Source organism: Peromyscus eremicus, chromosome 7, assembly GCF_949786415.1.
Source record: "Peromyscus eremicus chromosome 7, PerEre_H2_v1, whole genome shotgun sequence".
Classification (NCBI taxonomy): Eukaryota; Metazoa; Chordata; class Mammalia; order Rodentia; family Cricetidae; genus Peromyscus; species Peromyscus eremicus.
The window spans coordinates 20274901-20292723 of NC_081422.1; the positions used below are offsets into that span (position 1 = coordinate 20274901).

The window sequence follows — 17823 nt, forward strand, 5'->3', positions numbered from 1 at the left end:
ATAAAATACCGCCCTTACTTTTACTACAAACCCAGACATGTCCAACTGCTTCCCAAGGGGTACTTTCCTACTCGTGCTTAACCCCCTCCATACCCAAGTAAGTCCCTGTTCAGGCACCATCTGTGAGAGGCCAGCTCCCACCTTTTTAAAGGATTCCTATGAGGAAGAGAGAGGAATAAGAAACATTTTAGACAGAAAGATAGAGAAGAGACAGAAACACAGGATATCTTTGAGAGGACCTGATCAAAATCAACCGGCCCCTCCTGTCTCTTCAAAGGGGCTTTTTATAACAATGTCAAGGGGTAGAGCAAAAGACACCCCCTCCTTGCTAGATCAAAGCATACCACACAGCCAAGTGTAGACCCTTCCAAACACCTGGTAACTATGCACATGGTCAAGTCATCCCCTTATGCAGCACTGCTGGGTAAAGCAAACTCAGATCTCACTAGAAAACCTCTTTGGGCTCCCACATTCCTGCTGACAAGATTTTATGGTGCTGGAAGATACTGTGCAAGCTGTTGGTAGGGAGAATGCTCCTGTCCATGCCCATGGCCTTTGTATACTACAGGGCTGAGCTTCTGGCCAAGGCAGGCCCAGTGGTGCAACAGTGACAGGCTGTTGAGCAAATTGCTTCACATGCCTGGTGCTGCAAGTCTAGTCAAAAGCCAGGGCTGGGAAAGGCTCTCATGGGGAAGCTCTTGCTAAATGGACACAGTCTAGCTGTCAATTTGCTTCTGAATAGGATTATGCCCATAGACTAATGCTGCAGTTAGTGGATCTTCCTTTTGCACTGGGCTGCAGTTACTACAGAAGCTCAAGACTGGTAGATGTTGAGAATAAATGACTCCTGAATGCTAATCCATAAATGGGGCATTTATATCCCTGCCTCCCAGGTTTAGGAACATGTGAAACAGGAAGGGGAACAAACAATGTAAGAGATTGGGGGTGGTTTACAACATGGAACACCATCTTCAGGACCTAGCAAGGCCACTACACTCTTCAACTCTTGACAGCTGTGATCACTGACAAAACCTACACAAGACTGGACCCATCACTTTGTCATGGAGTGGGGAGGGAGGATTACAGGGCCCACCTCTCCCTGATTACTTAGAGGCAATTAACAACTGCTATGGGAAGGGCTCCAGAGGTCCCACTCACCCCTGAAGATCTCCAGGCAGTTACTAGGCTGGCAAAGGGACAGTTTCTTTAGTCTTTAGCCTCTGGGAACTGCCCCTGCTCTTGTAATCAATCCCTCACCCATGCTCTTAAGAAGTTATAAACACATATAAATATGCTGAATCACACACACATAAAAGACATCAAAGTAGAAGGGGACATTTTTGGAAGAGGAAAGGAATCAGTGAGAGTAGAAGGGGACAAGGGAGTACAATGGAGGGGTGAAAGTGACCCAAACATACTCATGTATGCAAATGTCAAAGTGACATTTTGTATGTATAACTACTATATGCTAATAAAAATGTTAACTCCTGGGGTCCCCATCTTAGACCAGCCAAGTGAGAAACTTCTGTGGAAGGGCCACTTGCAGACTTTGCAGGTACTTCTGTGGAAGGGCCACTTGCAGACTTTGCAAGTACTTCTATGGTAGGGCCACTTGCAGGCTTTGCAGGTACTTCTGTGGAAGGGCCACTTGCAGACTTTGCAGGTGCCTCTGATGGCCACTACTAGCTTGAGAACATTATTCTCCATGAGATGTCAGAATCAAAATGCAGCTGTGTTAGAAAGTCAGTTCTATATGGATGAACACAACTAAACTGCCTTCCTTCCGAGCAGGATAAACAATGATGCACACATATATGGACTATAATTTGAGGAATCTTTTATAGCAAATTGTCCGTGGTATAATGTATGGGGAAAGCTGTCAGCAATTCTAATTATACCAACACATATGTCCGTTGCGGAAAAGGACAACAGAACATGTGTGGCTTTGACCATACACATAATAAAGTTTTGGATGATTCTAGCATCTACCATCAACAATGGGCCCTGTGGTGACTATCCTTTTTCAAAGAGGCCTGCAAGTTGGTGCAGACCAGTTCATGGCCATCTGACTAGAAATAAAAATGTGCACGGTCACAGTCAGGGTGCAAAGGAAAATAGTGGGCAAAGAAAACACATTGTACATTTTTCATGTATTTTTTATTTAACATATATAGTACATGTAAACAAGGGGCATAAAATTCATAAAAATACAATACTCCTATGCAGTTATCACTTTATTTGAGACACATCCTTTTATTTTCTCCTTAATGCTATTGGCCTACTTTAACAGCACACATTTTCTGTCAGGCATTTTAGAGGCTTATTTTTTTATGGAAGTATTACCCAGCTTTTTTTCAAATGTCACAATAATAACTATTTCAATCGCCTCCTGTCTTTCCTTACTTTCCTCACACTAAAGCAAAAATATTTGTAAATGCTAAAAATATGCAAAATACTGAGCTTTAATGCTGCATTGTCAGCTACACAGAATCTATTACTGCTCCATGTCGCCATAAAAGTGTTTATGCCGCCGAGCACCGGCTGCTACTGGATGTGCTGGAGGCTAAATGTGCAGTGGACCCCCAAGGCCTCTGTTCCAAGCTGACTTGCCTAAAATACAAGCGGAGGTTGCTGGTGGAGTTACATTAAGAAATACTGTTACAAAAGGCTTCTGCAAAGAACTAATTTAGACTACTTTTAATGTTTCCCAGCATGTGAACTGGCTCTAATAGTATTTTAATGTTTTGTTTCTCTGTACAGAATTTCCAATCATTACACATGAACTTATTATGAAGGGAACTGTTAGAGGGTAAGGACAGAAAAGAACTTTAAAAAGGTGATTAAAAAAAAATCTAACTGCTGTATACACACACCAGCCATCTCAGGCTGCAGAATGAGTGCAGACAAGCAGGGCGTGCACACCCCCCTCACACCCATGCCCACTCTTTTCCTCCAACCTCAACAGCCCTCTTTCCACTTCCTTGCATTACTGCACCATCACTGAAACTCCTAACCCACCAATCTCCAGCCACTTCTCTATTTACTGAATTGGTAAAAGCTTATAAACAAAACTAAGCTCCAAGTGAGGAAGCACAGTCCGAGTGTTTGACACTGGGAATGACAGTGCCTGGGCAGCTCCAGGGAGGGAGACCCTGGGAGGTGAGGCTGGCTCTGGGGACAGTGAGGCCACACTCAGTCTCACATGCCGTCTTTTGCAGGTTGACCAATAAGAGCAAGCCTGCGCTTCCCCCAGACAAGCTTGTCCTTGGGCTCTGGTAAGAAGGCAGAAAGAGAACAGCTCTTCTGTGGCTGCCAGGAGTGGGCACCGGAAGCCATCCCTGAGGACTCCGGTCTCAAGGGCAATCCACACTGAGGTTAATCAGCCTGTGGTTAATAAAGAGAAGACTGTAATTAAATGTGTAGTCAGCCATGGTCACAATTTGCTTAGAATTTAAAACCTGAAAACCATTTCTTACAACAATGAAGATCCATGGTTTTGAAGAATCCCATTTCACACAAATTAACTTCTAAGAAACAAAATTTATATAAGAAATTCAAAGCATGTTTGGAAATTTTTCAAAAAACAAACAATCAAAAAAAAAAAAAAAAACAAGCAAGAAAAAATGGGGAAGACTGAACATACTCATTCCTCATACTGAATTTTTTATTTTAGGTAAAATTATAAGGCTTAAGGCTTTGTCTTATTAAAGACAGGCAATTTTGAAAGCAAAATAGAAAAACTATTCTATTATCATTATTCATTTACATTTTGACAGAAAAGTTAGTTATGTTTTATTTTATCTTAATAGTAAAGAAAAATTACCATATACTACAGTCTACCATAAGCTACGTCTCTATATATATTAGGATCTAGATGCATCATATTTGAGGTTGTCCAAAATAGCTTTTCTTAAAACTGTAATTAATCATGAAAAAATTTTAAATGGATTAAAAATATTAAAATATAATATTTGATTAATACTAAAAATGAGAAAAATACACATTTACTAATTTTTTTTAACCAAGAATAAGCACTTGCTAATCAACCTAAAGACAAGATAGCATTTATTTGGGGGGAAAAAAAAGTCTGTGTGGGAAGAGGCAGATGCCACATGGCTGGGAACTAAAGAGCTGTTCCTCCCACCACATCCAGGAGTCTGGGTAACAATGGGCAGGAACACTTGATTCACAAGCGCCATACAGAACAAAAGAGCACCAGGAAGTAAGATGTGCAGGTGACCCAGAGGCCAGCAGCACCTGGACTCATGGTAAGATGGGCTGACAAGATTGGGACAGAGTCACCCGAGTGTCCAGAGGTAAGACCAGGAGGTAAGTAAGAAGGCAGGTGGGTTAACAGGCCCTCAACAGTTCAGAAAGAACTATGTTTTCATATCATCTTCATCTTTGTCATGACCCATGATGTATTTCTACACAGATGGCTTTGTTCACTCTAACACAAATATTTAAATGAAGTACAAGCATATACTCATTTGCATAGCAAATTTTAACAGGTGCACTGAAACAGTAACTAATTGATCTGATGTAAGTCATTTTCACAATCAGAATGACAAATTGACCAAATAAAATGTTTTCCATTTGAAAACAGTTACTTTGAAAGACTTTTAAAGGTTTTGCAATCTGAGTTAAAACGATACACGACTTAGTGGCAAAGCAGTAAAGCCATTACTGATGCGGTCTCTGTAGCCGGGGCACATGGCAGTCACTCTTTGATAACTTCTAGGACTTTGTAAACGCTGTTCTGGAACACTGTGGTGAAGTGAGGCTTGGACTCCTTCACCAAGATGTTACACAGGGGTGTCTTCCCAGCGTTGGCTGGATCCTCCACATCCCAGATTTCAGGCATGCTGCACCCAGGCCTAGAAGAGTAAATGCACATGTTAAAATCAATGCATGTTATCCAAGTGCACACAGCACAGAACACTGCCCACGCACCTCGTCTCAGTTCAGCTCTCCTACTTACATTATATCCTGTAAAATCTCATAATCCTTTATTTTTGTAAGCTGCCATAGCTCCCCTTTTAGGACATGGGAAACACAGCAACAGGGTATATAAGGACAGACATATAGAATACAGGGCAACAGCTCAGAGGCCCTGGGAAGCTCAGCCTCTGTTACTTGTCAAGAATGTGCTATCATAGTTATGTTCCCTCAGTTGGTTCCCACCTATGTGAAGGGGGAAGATGCCCATGCACTGGTTTGAGTTGGTTCACACCTGTGTGAAGGGGGAAGATGCCCATGCACTGGTTTGCCACTCAGAATGTGCAGATTGAGGGCAGTTAAATATCTACGGCACCAGGCACAATGCACAAAAAATATTAGTTTTAAAGATGATGAAATCTGCCTAGTTCACAGGGAAGGTGTATCCATTATACTCTAAAATGAGTCAATTTAAAAGAAAGTCTTATTGTGACTGTATGGGGGGGCACATCAAATAAACTGCCAATACACCCACTCCAAGGCATGGTTAAGGCTTTAATTGTAGGTAAAAGAGAAAAAAAAAAAAAAACATCCAGAATCCAGAGCAGAGAGAGAAAAGGCAGACTGGACATGGCTGGGACTACCTATGAGAGGAACAAGAAGAGCAAGAGAAAGAATAGTGAGGGAATAGATACTGAGCTGGGACACAGGGTAGAAAGAACAGGAGCTGAGGAGAAGGGCCAGGATGCTCGTGTGGACTTTGAAATGTCTAGCAGGTGAGAAGCATACTTGTGAGAAGACAGTGAGGGAGCCCGCAGGCACAGCATGGGCTTTCGTATACAACCGCATGTGCATGCCAACAGAGGCATATGTCCCTTCTGACAGAGGTGAGGGAAATGACTCCTTTTGGCAGATGTGAACTTGTTTCACAACTTCCTGAGGAATGCTGGCTTTTTAAACCACCAGAAATCCTCCTACAGCCCAGTTTGAGCTCATTTCTGGATATATGGACTTTCTGAGACCTACAGAGGTAAGCTTACATCTTAGCTAAATGAATAATTAAATCTCAAATACGATGTACTCCCCCCCACCCCCACAAAAATCAGAGACTCATCATGTGACCTAGGATAGCCTTAAACATGTAACCTTCCAGTCTCAGAGTCCCAAGGTTTGAGAGTACAGGAAAATTAGGATTACATGTATGCTACCATGCACAGCCAATAATATATTTTATAAATAATAATGTAAGTAGATGGGCATGGTGGTACACACCTTTAATCCCCGTACTTGGGAGGCAGGCAGATCTCTGTGAGTTCAAGGCTAGTCTGGTCTTCTATTTTTACTTGCTTTGGAAGATCTTAAGAAAAAGAAAAGCTGGTGCTGGTGGCACAGGCCTATAATCCCACCTACCTCTGAGGCTGAAGTAGGACTATCTCAAGTTCAAGGCTAGACTGAGCAAATTACTGAGATGATATCTCAAAACAAGAAAATGGAAAAAGTGCTGCTTTAATAACATTCATGAGGCCCTACATTCAATCCCCAATATAAACAATAAAAAAAGAAGAAAAAGAGAGAAAAAATTACAGAAAGTTGACCATGGCTGTTTTGTCATAGTTACTTTTCTTTCTATATTTTCCCTTCCTTCCTTCCTTCCTTCCTCCCTTCCTTCCTTCCTTCCTTCCTTTTTTCTTTCCCTCCCTCCCTTCCTTTCTTCGTTCTTTTTTTTTTCTTAATGAGAAGAAAATATTTCTAGGAAGTCCAAGTTCCATTTATTCTTATCCTTTGTGACTATCCAGCCCAACATTCACCACTTGGCAAGTACATCCATTAGCCTTGACTATCATTTCTCAGAGCACTGTTTATGGACATCAGCATGTAACTATCCTGCTAGAGCTCTGACCCATGTTCCCACTCACACATAATGAACGGGGCAGTTCTGTGTTGCTTTCAGAGAACTGAGGATATTATGGGATTCACAACAATACAATGTGCTGTTTTCTGTGTCTTGGTACACAAAGAGCCATTTGCACATTTCATAGCTGGTAGTTCCGAGCTATGAATTACTGAAGGCCTCTCTCCTGGGTGTACACTTTGGTCCCTTCTCACTTTGCTGCCATAAGCCAACACCATACTGGCCTATCTCCCTTTTGTAAATGTTCATTGTGTACAAGACATAATTTTTCACTTTGCTTCCAACTGCCAGAGAGCCTACCAGTGACAGCCCCCACTTAGAGGTCCCAGCGCACCTTTTTGAATAGCCTTATTAACATTGGATGCTACAGAGCGGAACACCTAGAACAGTGGTTCTCAACCCGTGGATCATGACCTATGAGGGTTATTGAATGACAATTTCATAGGGCCACCTAAGACCATCGGAAAATATAGATATTTACATTACAATTCATCACAGCAGTAAAATTACAGTTATGAAGTAGCAACAAAAATAATGTTATAGTTGGGGGTCACCACAAAATGAGGAACTGTACTAAAGGGTCACAGCATTAGGAAGGTTGAGGACCTCTGACCTAGAATAGTAAGGCTGGGCTTTTGGTTTCCACCCTTAAAGTTCTCACACACATCAAGGCTGAACTGTTACCACACTTTGGGTGGTAGAGAACATGACAACTGAGAATTCATAAACGTACTCTTGGTTTTCCAGAGCCCAACACGCTGGGGAAAAGTGAAGGGGCAAAGAAATGGCTTAGGAGCCCCATCTGTCTTTGTAACACCTGCTACTGGCATTCTGCAAGTCCCCTCGGTGGCCAGCCCCATCTTTCACTAGCATTTGTGATGCTGGACACAGTGGTGTATGTCCATAAGCCTAGATCCTCAGAAGGCTGAATTAGAAGCATCAGTTAAGGACAGCTCAGAGCCAGGCTGGACAACAGAGCAACATTCATTATTAAAGGAAAAAAAAAGGTTTAAAAAAAAAGCATCAGTGAGAATCTGCATGATTTCCTTCTCAATATAATTATTTTAACTTTATTTAACTTCCATTGCTAGAATTAAGGAAAGTTTTCTTTGAAAATGTAAAAGGTTATAAAAACTCATCTACAATTACCTATTTAAAAATGGGTATATTTTAGTTTTAGGCAATATATACATGCATATCACTATTTAAAAGTATATTTCTATAATGAGTAAAAAGGTCTGATTATGTACAGGGTGTTGACTCATACTATAAACTATTAATTGTATGGATACTCACTTGGATCTTCTTATGCACCATGACTCTTCTAGAATGTAGTAATTCACTTTCAATTTCATCAATTCCTTCTTCACTTCTTCAGCTGCTTTGCGGCTATACATCGAATACACAATTTTTGTTCTGGCTCTTCAAGAAAAAAAAAATAAGTAGGCAAACAATCTTTCAAGACTAAAAAGGACACAGTCAACACTATCTGGAAGCAAGCATGGCATGGAGCGAGCACACTCCAGAGGAGGAAGAGGTGCAGACACCCTGGAGGAGGTTACAAGGGGGTCAGAGTGAGCAGACAACTGGAAGGCAGAATTCGCCTGTGGGGCCTAGAAGAAGGGGCGTGGTTCTAACACAAGCCCACATTTTCAAACTCTGTCTTCTCTTTGTTCATTTGCTTTTGTTTCTAACTGTCCAGCAACCCTGTTTGCAGACAGAGCTGAGAGCAAATACCCCAGCAATGCTAAAAAGGGCCAAGGGCACAGCCCATAGGCTCCCCACTTGACTTCTAGATTTAAGAAAAACTCACTCTATAAAACTGCTTTGGAAATTCATTCACTGAAATGGATTTTTTTTAATGAAAAAGCTTTTTATTTATAAAATCTATACCCTGTTGTTATGCAAAACAATATACTAATAGTATTCATCTGATCATTTGGGAAATGAATAACTTTATCTCCTCTAGGAAGTACATTGATATTAAATCTTCACCTCTTCTAGGAGAATGCAAGGCATCATTTATGGGAAAAACAAGTCTTATATCATCAAAAAATATCTAAGCTCATTACAGCAAACAATTTCATAAAAGCAGAGCAGAAATCCCACTGAATGATTCTCTTCCAAATGACTCCTCAGATTTCAAGAAAAAAGCCTTTAAGGAGGAGGCTTTACTAAAAACCTTAAACTGGAGTGTAGGACAACTGTGGATGACGGCATGAGGAGGCCTAGCTATCTTGGACAACTGATCGGATTTTCTTTCTGCAGAACAGGAAACAGCACAAAGAAAACAGCTTTGCTGCACCATTGAGCCCAGACAGTTCTGTTTCTAGCCTAGCCATCTTATTTCAGCATCTCCTTCCCCATGAATGACTCTGAAATAACCCTGTTGACCCTATCTTCTGTGAAACACTCCACTCTTGTGGGTTCCTCGCTCGCGTCCATCTGCCTGAGCACTTGCCCTTTTCCCCATGCATCTGCACACTAACCTCAGACCTGCATCTTCATAATGAGGGTGGTTCACCACAGGCCGCAGAGCAGAGAGCTTCACACTGGCCATGGTGGGCATGGCGCCTGCAAACACTGCATCTGGAAGCAACGACATGGTCTCAGGAACACGCTGGGAAAGCATCAGCAGGGGTTCCCTTCGGGACAGCCTAGCTATGTCACAAGTCACAGAGCCGCCTGGGGCCCAGGGGGGGTCACGAGTTACAGGTTCAAGGGCAGCAGCAGAATGAAGCCAGGAAGCTGGCAGAGTGCAGATCTGCAGCCGGGCTTGGGGAACAGTCATCGGCGCTGAGGAGTGCTTATCACCTTCCCTTCCCTTTCCTTTCTTCTCAGTATCTTAGGGAGCAGCATCCAACTGATTAAGAAGATTTCACAGTATCAAGTAGCTCTGAGAGTCAGCCACTTCACACTGGGACAGTAAGTTTCCATAGGGACACGTGGATTAAAGAGCATGTCACCAGTGAGTGGGAATGGGAAGGCTATTACTGAAATTCTATTAAGGGAAGAAATATAACAAAAGCATGCTAAATGTAGCACCTAAAACTTTGGAAAACTTTTATAAATTTAAATTTACTAAAATAGCAAAATAAATTACTAAGGTTATATAGACTCCCCCTTTAAGCCATGTAGCCAGTAGTAACAGATCCTTTAAACAAGGATAAGATTTTGTGGTAACATATAAAATTATGGAGGAAAAGAATCCTGGCTAGATAAAAAGTAACAGGGTGTTCTTGTTTTTACCTGGTTTTGTGCTGTATCTGATCCATTCTATGAGCTCTTCTTGTGGTAGATTGCTGAACTCCCCTACAATGTTCCACTGGGTTTGTAGGTTTGCTGAGCCTTGAATGGACATTGCTGCTAATACAGCAAAGACAACAGTACCAGGATGTACTTTGCCAAAGAGCCATCCAAACAGCTGAAATCACAGCAAAAACACCGGTCACTGTCAGGGCAAAGCAGTGTGTTCCAGGACGAAAACCATCCTGAGGAAGAACTCCACCGTGGGAGGGTTAGAGGTTAGAAGACAACCTCTGTGGAGGCTGTTCTCTCCTTCCACCTTACAGGAATTCCAGGCACTGAGTTCAGGTCACTAAGTCATCTTGCCAGCCAGCAAACAGTCCTTCAACAATGACCTTTAGCATCAAAACGATTCTACCCAGGAGGGGCAGCCCAAGAAGCACTGCAGGAAGAGCCGGATCACCTGCTTGATTTACAAGGTCCAGGCAAATAAAAATGAGAGTCCATTTATAAGTGGGTCCAGGACAGGCTAGGGACACAGCTCACAGGTAGAGCACTTGCCTGTGAGCCTGGGTTTGATCTCCAGTACCACAGCAGGAGCAAACTTAACCCAGTGCAGAACATGGTACACATCAGTGGGATGGGAGTCAAGATGGAGGACTTGCTACCAGCTTTCTTTCCTGTCCCAACCCTGCCTAAAGGACAGAAATGAGGGAGCTGGGGCCTTTCTAACACAGTGTGTGCATGGTGATAGGAGCCTGGAGCCCACACGGCAGTCTACACTAAGTAACAGCACTGTCCACTGTTCTCTTCTGCGGGCATCCCTGCCTGACTGGGAGCTGGATTTCAAGCTTCGTAAACCTCGTTGCAGTTAACAGAGGCGATGCTTCTGCACCTTTGCGGGCTGACTGATGAGACAGCAGTACCACAGAGGAACGAAAATCTCTAAATATAATTACATGACAGATAAGAGTAAATAGTCAAGGACGATTAAACTTTAGAGTAAAATTGAGGACATACATACAAATGTACATACCACAAAAAACATTCTAAAACTTGATCTGAATAAGACAATATAATTTGAAAGATAACTTGAAATCCATTTTTAGAAATTCTGTGATATAAATATTAAAAAAATTCTATAGTTGAGCTGTACTTTCTATCAGCACCTGTACTGATTACAGGTGACCCAGTCTGCAGTGATTTGGCACCTGCTGTTTGCCAAGGACAGTTTTACACGGCAGAAGAGCAGCCATGATCAGCATGGGCCATTGGCTTTAGGAAGCTGTGTACAGAACCAGAGAAGAGCTGCAGTGGTAAGGAAGGCTACCAGCCAGCACTAGTTCAGGACCAGTTGGTAGCACTCACCGTCCCTGCCAAGTTACCTGTCTGGAGCAGATCAGAGACGCCATCACACACATGTGCGGTGTCAGGAAGAGCTTCAGCCGCATGATCAGGACACCGAGCGCTGTGTAGGCTAACAGCTGAAGAGCGTGGTAGACCAACTGTAGGGAGGGAAGACAGGGGCCCATGTCTACCATTTGTCACATCAAGAATATACCGTTCATCTGGACATGCAGAAATGACTTCCCAAATGACTCTATGTCACAGTTTCACTAATTCTTTGAGAACTTCAAATGAGGCATTTTGAACACAATCATTCCCCACTTCTTCCTCTAGCACCTCTCAGATCTACATCCCCAAACACTCCACACTGTAACTTTGCATCCTCCTTTAGAAAACAAACAAAAACCCAGAGTCCAATTTGTGCTGCCTGTACATACACACATCCACCCCTCCCTTCTTCCCTCCCTCCCCCACCTTCTCATGGCTTTGAGAGCATCTGCTGGAGCACTGTGGACCTACCAGGGGCCACATCTTTAAAGAAAACTGATCCTCCCTCCCTTAGCAGCCATCAACTGTCAAGAGCTTCTCAGTTAGGGATGAAGGCTCAGAAACCCCACCCCGTCCATGCTAGAATGCACAGTGCCTGTGCAGGTGACCACATCCACTGTGTGTTCAGGATCGCAGGGGTCCTATCCTGTCCTCCCTGACTCCTGGCTCTTACAGCTTCCCACACACACCCCATTTTCTGAGCTGGGACCTGGCTTGGTAGGGGGAGGGACCATACAGATATCACCTGCCTCAATTTATGGGCATAGAGAAATGGTTAAAATCTATGGGCATAGAGAAATGGTTAAAATCTATGGGCATAGAGAAATGGTTAAAATCTATGGGCATAGAGAAATGGTTAAAATCTATGGGCATAGAGAAATGGTTAAAATCTATGGGCATAGAGAAATGGTTAAAATCTATGGGCATAGAGAAATGGTTAAAATCTATGGGCATAGAGAAATGGTTAAAATCTATGGGCATAGAGAAATGGTTAAAATCTATGGGCATAGAGAAATGGTTAAAATGTACTGTCAGGCTGCCTCAATTTAGAGAGTCACTGAGTCAAGCCTTTGTGCAACTGTGCTCATAGCCAAGCCTACGGTTCACACAGCCTGATTTCTGGATCTGCCTTTCTTCTGCCAGGAGACCAGGGCATGGAAGTGGTCAGGGCACAGAAGGCCACTGCCACTCAACCACAGTGCTCTACCCTGAGCTGGGTGGAAGCTGACCGGTCTCAGGAAGGTGGAAACAGAAGCCAGTCACACCTCTGAAGCTTCAGGACAAGGTAGGTGGAGAAAATTGTGGCATTCCACCATGCAATGGCACCTCACACACCTGCCTCACATACACTGGGTTCTAGAAACCGCTATTATTGTAAGGACTCACTCACAGACCAAAGTGTTTATCATTTCAGCAAAAGATCACCCAATCAGCTTCTAACATTCCCCCCACCCCCGACACACACACACACACCAAAGAATCTTGAAGATAAATTAATGATAAATGTCAATAAACCTAGATATCAGGAGTATAAAACAGAATCCACAAATATATATAAAAATAAGTAAAGTCTTAGTAATGTTAAATATTTACCTCTCCATGATCAAACTGGTGTTTTCTGAAATGAGAAAAAAATGGCTCATTACTGAGGCACTCTCTTCCTTTATTTGTTCTTTTATCTACAAATATGAGCTTTCGACAACTTCTATAGTATTCCCCCAGACACATATCAGTAAATCAAAATAACTGCAAGTTTTATCCCAACACTAGTGTACAACCATTTAAGACAGTTTGTTTTTAAAATGGCAATGTATATTTGACTAGGTACACATTTACTATGCCAATAATCATATGGTGTGCACACCAGCTCACTCAAGGCACCAAGTGAAGAACTCTGAGGCCTTCATAGCTCATGTACCTGCTTTGTGCCCTAGTGAGCCCTGAGCTCTATGTACCACTGCTGCAGTAGAGATGACAGGGCCACAGGAGCCGCACGTGCAGTCTTCTCAGCACTAGGGGTTTAACATCAAAACAGGGCTAACATCTGCCCTTGGCTTTGCTTGAACGTGCTCTTTTTTTAAAAATCTGGTTATGTGCTTAGAGACTGACAAGTCCTGCCCTCATCTTTCCTGGTCCTCCATCAATTCCCACAGTAGCAAGAAGAGCAATTATAGAAAGGGCCAGCAAGCTGTCTACTCCTTTGCTTCAGTCTAAAACGGATGAGGTCCCTCTGCAATGCTCTCAATCCATCATCTGCAATGTAGCTCCTCCAATGACCCCACTTCTCTCCCTGGACAGCTACCTCCTCCTTGTTCTCTCCTGATTGCAATGACCTGCTCATAGGCTAACTGACCCTAAAGCTACCAGAGAAGCTTGTGTCCTACACCAGTGCCCATTCCGTGGTCATGCCTATCCCACTGCCTATCTTAGAGGAGACAGGGCTCACACTTGTTTTTGGCATATCACCTCACTTCCCCTTCCCCATTAAAATGGGACCTGCAAGAGTCTAGGGTATGGATCTATCCATCCATCTCTTCAAGTTCACTGAGTACTGAACACACAGGAGATAGAAGAACAACAAAACAGAACAAATCCTTATCCTCTCAGTTTATATATGTCAAAGAGGGGGAAAAAAGGGCAAATAAGACTTTGTCTCCCAGTGGCTAGAACTGTAGAGAACAGGAAATGGTGTACCACACAGGAACATGAGTACCCAGAGAGGTACATGCTCCTTAGTCTCATCCACACTGAGTGATATCCTAGTGGGGTCTGAGGCAGAAAGACTGAGAGACCCAGGGGGCAAAATGCAGACAGGATCAAAAGGTCCAGTGTAGGGGGGTTCTGTTGGGCCAGCCATGAAGACAGCATGCTTGAAGAAGAGAGAAGGCAAAGACTGAGAGAGGAGTGGTTGACGGGAGGTGAGGGGTCAAGTGGCAGTCAGGAGGCAGTAATCCAGGAAGGCAGTGGTGACAGGAGGTAAGGGTGGGCAGGAATAGCCAAAGTCTGGATATGATTCTAAACAGGACAATGACAAGAGCCGCATACTGTTAGGGTAGGTATAAACCTAAGAGCAGAGCTAAAGCTCACAGCTTCTGAGACCATCTGCTGGGGGAGTGGAGGTGTCAGAGAGGAGAGACAGATCTGGAAGCTTTCTGACAGAGAGAACACTGAGAAACTCAGAGCTGTTTCCAAGGCTTGAACACAGATGAACATCTGTATCAGTGATCATCCTTCCCAACCCAGGCAGAACACAATCTGATTTGGGAATCTAGTCTCAAAAAATGTGTGTGTGTTGGTTTCAGCAAATACACAGGCCAAGCAGGAAGGAGGTAGAATGTCCCTTCTTCACTCATTCCAAACAAAGACTCCCTCTCTGTTTCCTGAGCATCCAATGTGTTAACAGGCTACAATCGTCCATCATACCCACAGATGGCAAGGAAGCCAAGCCCAGCACTCCTGCCAGACGGGCCTGCACTCAGGATGACTTCAAAGCTGATGCAGTTTCTACATGAGGGCATAGTTACTCTCCTTTATCTCCAGGGCCACGAATAGAGCATTAAATGGTGATCACATCCAAATTAAATGTAGCCTTTTCTCTTCCCCTCTCTATTTTTATAATGGCACGACTTTTGTTCTTATGCAAAATGAAATGTCAACATGCCATTCCCTTTTCCACAAGAGAGCTTCAACCCTACTGAACTGAAAACCTCATGAAGCTTAGGTTTTCTGAAATTCCCTCTGTAGTAAAGCTCTTCTTGATGAGGCAAATCTCTTTTTCCATGAAAAGTTTTACTTTCCTTTTCCAGAGTTGCACACTATGGTTCTAACTTTGAAGCTTTTCCAAACTCTTCCAAAAATAAAAATAAAAAATACCTCAGATGAAGAGAAATGTTGACATTATATACCAGAATAATTTCCCCTTTCCTGCTTATCTACACATGAGTAAGGCACAGTTACAGCCAACTGTTTCTAAATGACATAAAAGATTTTCCCATGTGTTATCAGAGCTTCAAAGCTCTGATAAAGGTGAGGAAATTCAAGTTATAAAAGAAAATGCACACACACACACACACACACACACACGTATAAGTTAAAAGCATAGTTGCCATATATGTATATTATTTGACTTTTTAAAAAACAATCCAATGATGTATGATTGAACTATTACCATAAAGATGGCAAAACATTTCATTTTATACCTGGCCCATAATGCCATTCTGTACTAATACATATTTTGACCATATTAACTTTCCTCATTATACACAACACCATGCTAAGCAACCTTTGACCACTGTCTCCATCCATGTGAATACTTCCGGAGCATGTACCTGTACTTGGGGAACTGTTGGCTTGAAAGGCAGGCCCACTGTATGGCTTCCTGTCACAACCAACTACACCCCATTTCTCCCAGCTATGCAAGCACCAGATATTACCAATTCTTACTAATCTGTTAAGTAGAAAGACTTTAATTGTATTCAAAATGTCTTCATCACCAAGACTGTAGGCCTTTCTGAGCCTCTATGAGTCATATGGAAATATTCACCCTTTCAACTACTACTCTTTCCTATTGGCTATGGAAAGAGTCAGGCTGTAAGGGAGAGCAGGAAAGAAATGGGCAAAGAGTTCAACTCCTGCAAACCCCAGACACAGGGACAACTCCCCATTGTTGAAGTGCACAAGAAGGTCCTAGGGGCACAAGTGTGGTGGAGAGGAAACAGGCAAACTCACTTTTCCTGTGGTTCCCTTTTCTGTGTCTTCCATTCATTTCCAGTGTCTCAACACTTTCCTATTAATTTTTCTAGGTTCTTTATGTGTCCCTGGCTGTCATCAATCCTGAGTCACACATCACAAATATTCACTGTAACTGTCCTTTTCCTTTCAATAACGCTTCTGGCAACATTTATCAAACTGAAGTACTTCTGGTTGATGTTGTTTGTCAACCTTCCCAGTGTAGAAGTGTTGTATCCTGCTGAAAGGCCTTTCACTTCTTCAGTTACAAATACATTCTCTCTGTCAATTTCTAGGTACATTTGCTTACCTATGTTTTAAAACTGCTTCTTAGGGAAGTTGAGTAAAAAATAAGGAAAGGATCTAGTTTTATACTTCCCTATTTCTCAATATGGCAACCTATTGGCCACCAAACAGAGTAATTAATTTTCTCTGCTGAACTGGCAAAGCTGTGTCCCCCCAAGAAAGGGGATGTGAGGGGCCATGGTCAGGCTTCTCCGGATGAGAACTGACAATGATACAGGAAGGGCAACAGTGACAACAGAAATCATCACTTATGAAGTGTACAACATGTAAGCATAGAAGTATATACTGTAGCAAATAGTCAATAAATGGAAGTAAGAAAATTAAGTGCATATTTACCTTACATGTGTCTGTTGTTTAGCTACGACACCCCACATATCACTAACAATCTGAAAATGGATTTTTAAAGACTTTAGAAAAGCTGTTATAAAGAAAATAAATGTTAAAACTCTTAATATAAATATGAGAAGTATGGAGATAAGAGATCACTCAGAAAATAATAATTTCAAGATTATCTTGTACTAGCACAGTCCTTAAATGTGTCTAATTTAGCAGTTCTATTAGGAAAATTACAATACCCATTTAGAACGTGAGCAATGCGCTCAGAAGGATGAAATGGTCTTCCTGAGGGGGAGAAAAATTAGGTGGCTCTGCTGGCCCTGACGCTCCTGCTCCTTCCCACCCACAGAAGTGGCAGCCACTACCTCCCTTACTCACACACACAAACAGCACAGGGGCTCAGAGACAACATCTTGCACACGCCTTATTTAACCCTTGGAGGAGGCACTGGGCTGCTGCCTGAGGTTCTAATACTCCCCTGATTGGTCTTATGCATCCTGGTCAAAAGTCCTATCTCCAGGAGTTGATCATTGACCATATTTCTAAGGCACTAAAAGGAACATAGTCTTATTTTCCAAATGGTAGGCTCTTAAATATTTGAAACTAATTACTCAGCTTCTATTTGAATCTTTTGCTCTTTAAACTAAACAGTGTCGCTTCGCTCATCTGACCTACTATACTCCATCACATCTTGCCATCAAAGCTGCAGTTTTTTGTTTTGTTTTATTGAACAGAGTCTCATCTCACTGCGCAGCTCTAGCTGGCCTAGAACTCACAGACATCCACCTGCCTCTGTCTCTCAGGTGCGAAAATTAAAGGCCTGTGCTATCATGCCGGGCCACTGTAGTCTGAATAGGTTCTTGACAGTCAATATCTGATCATTTTTGAGGATTATGATGTCTGAATCAATGCAAAAGTGCAAGGCAGGTACAGCACCTGGCACACAATGGAACCGAGTAAAG

The 17823-nt window shown here is 42.6% G+C and overlaps 1 protein-coding gene across 1 annotated transcript in view; it reads right to left on the bottom strand.

Moving 5' to 3' along the window:
• Window positions 1-2135: 2135 nt before the first annotated feature.
• Window positions 2136-17823, bottom strand: part of Dpy19l1 (dpy-19 like C-mannosyltransferase 1) — a 97222-nt gene continuing 81534 nt past the window's right edge. The window contains exons 16-23 of the mRNA XM_059267531.1: window positions 16862-16911; window positions 13085-13109; window positions 11482-11601; window positions 10100-10274; window positions 9340-9439; window positions 8147-8272; window positions 4688-4877; window positions 2136-3384 (exon numbers count right to left, since the gene is read on the bottom strand). Of these exons, the coding sequence (XP_059123514.1) occupies window positions 4721-4877; window positions 8147-8272; window positions 9340-9439; window positions 10100-10274; window positions 11482-11601; window positions 13085-13109; window positions 16862-16911 (753 nt within the window). The 3' untranslated portion in view covers window positions 2136-3384; window positions 4688-4720. The remainder of the gene's footprint in view (window positions 3385-4687; window positions 4878-8146; window positions 8273-9339; window positions 9440-10099; window positions 10275-11481; window positions 11602-13084; window positions 13110-16861; window positions 16912-17823) is intronic.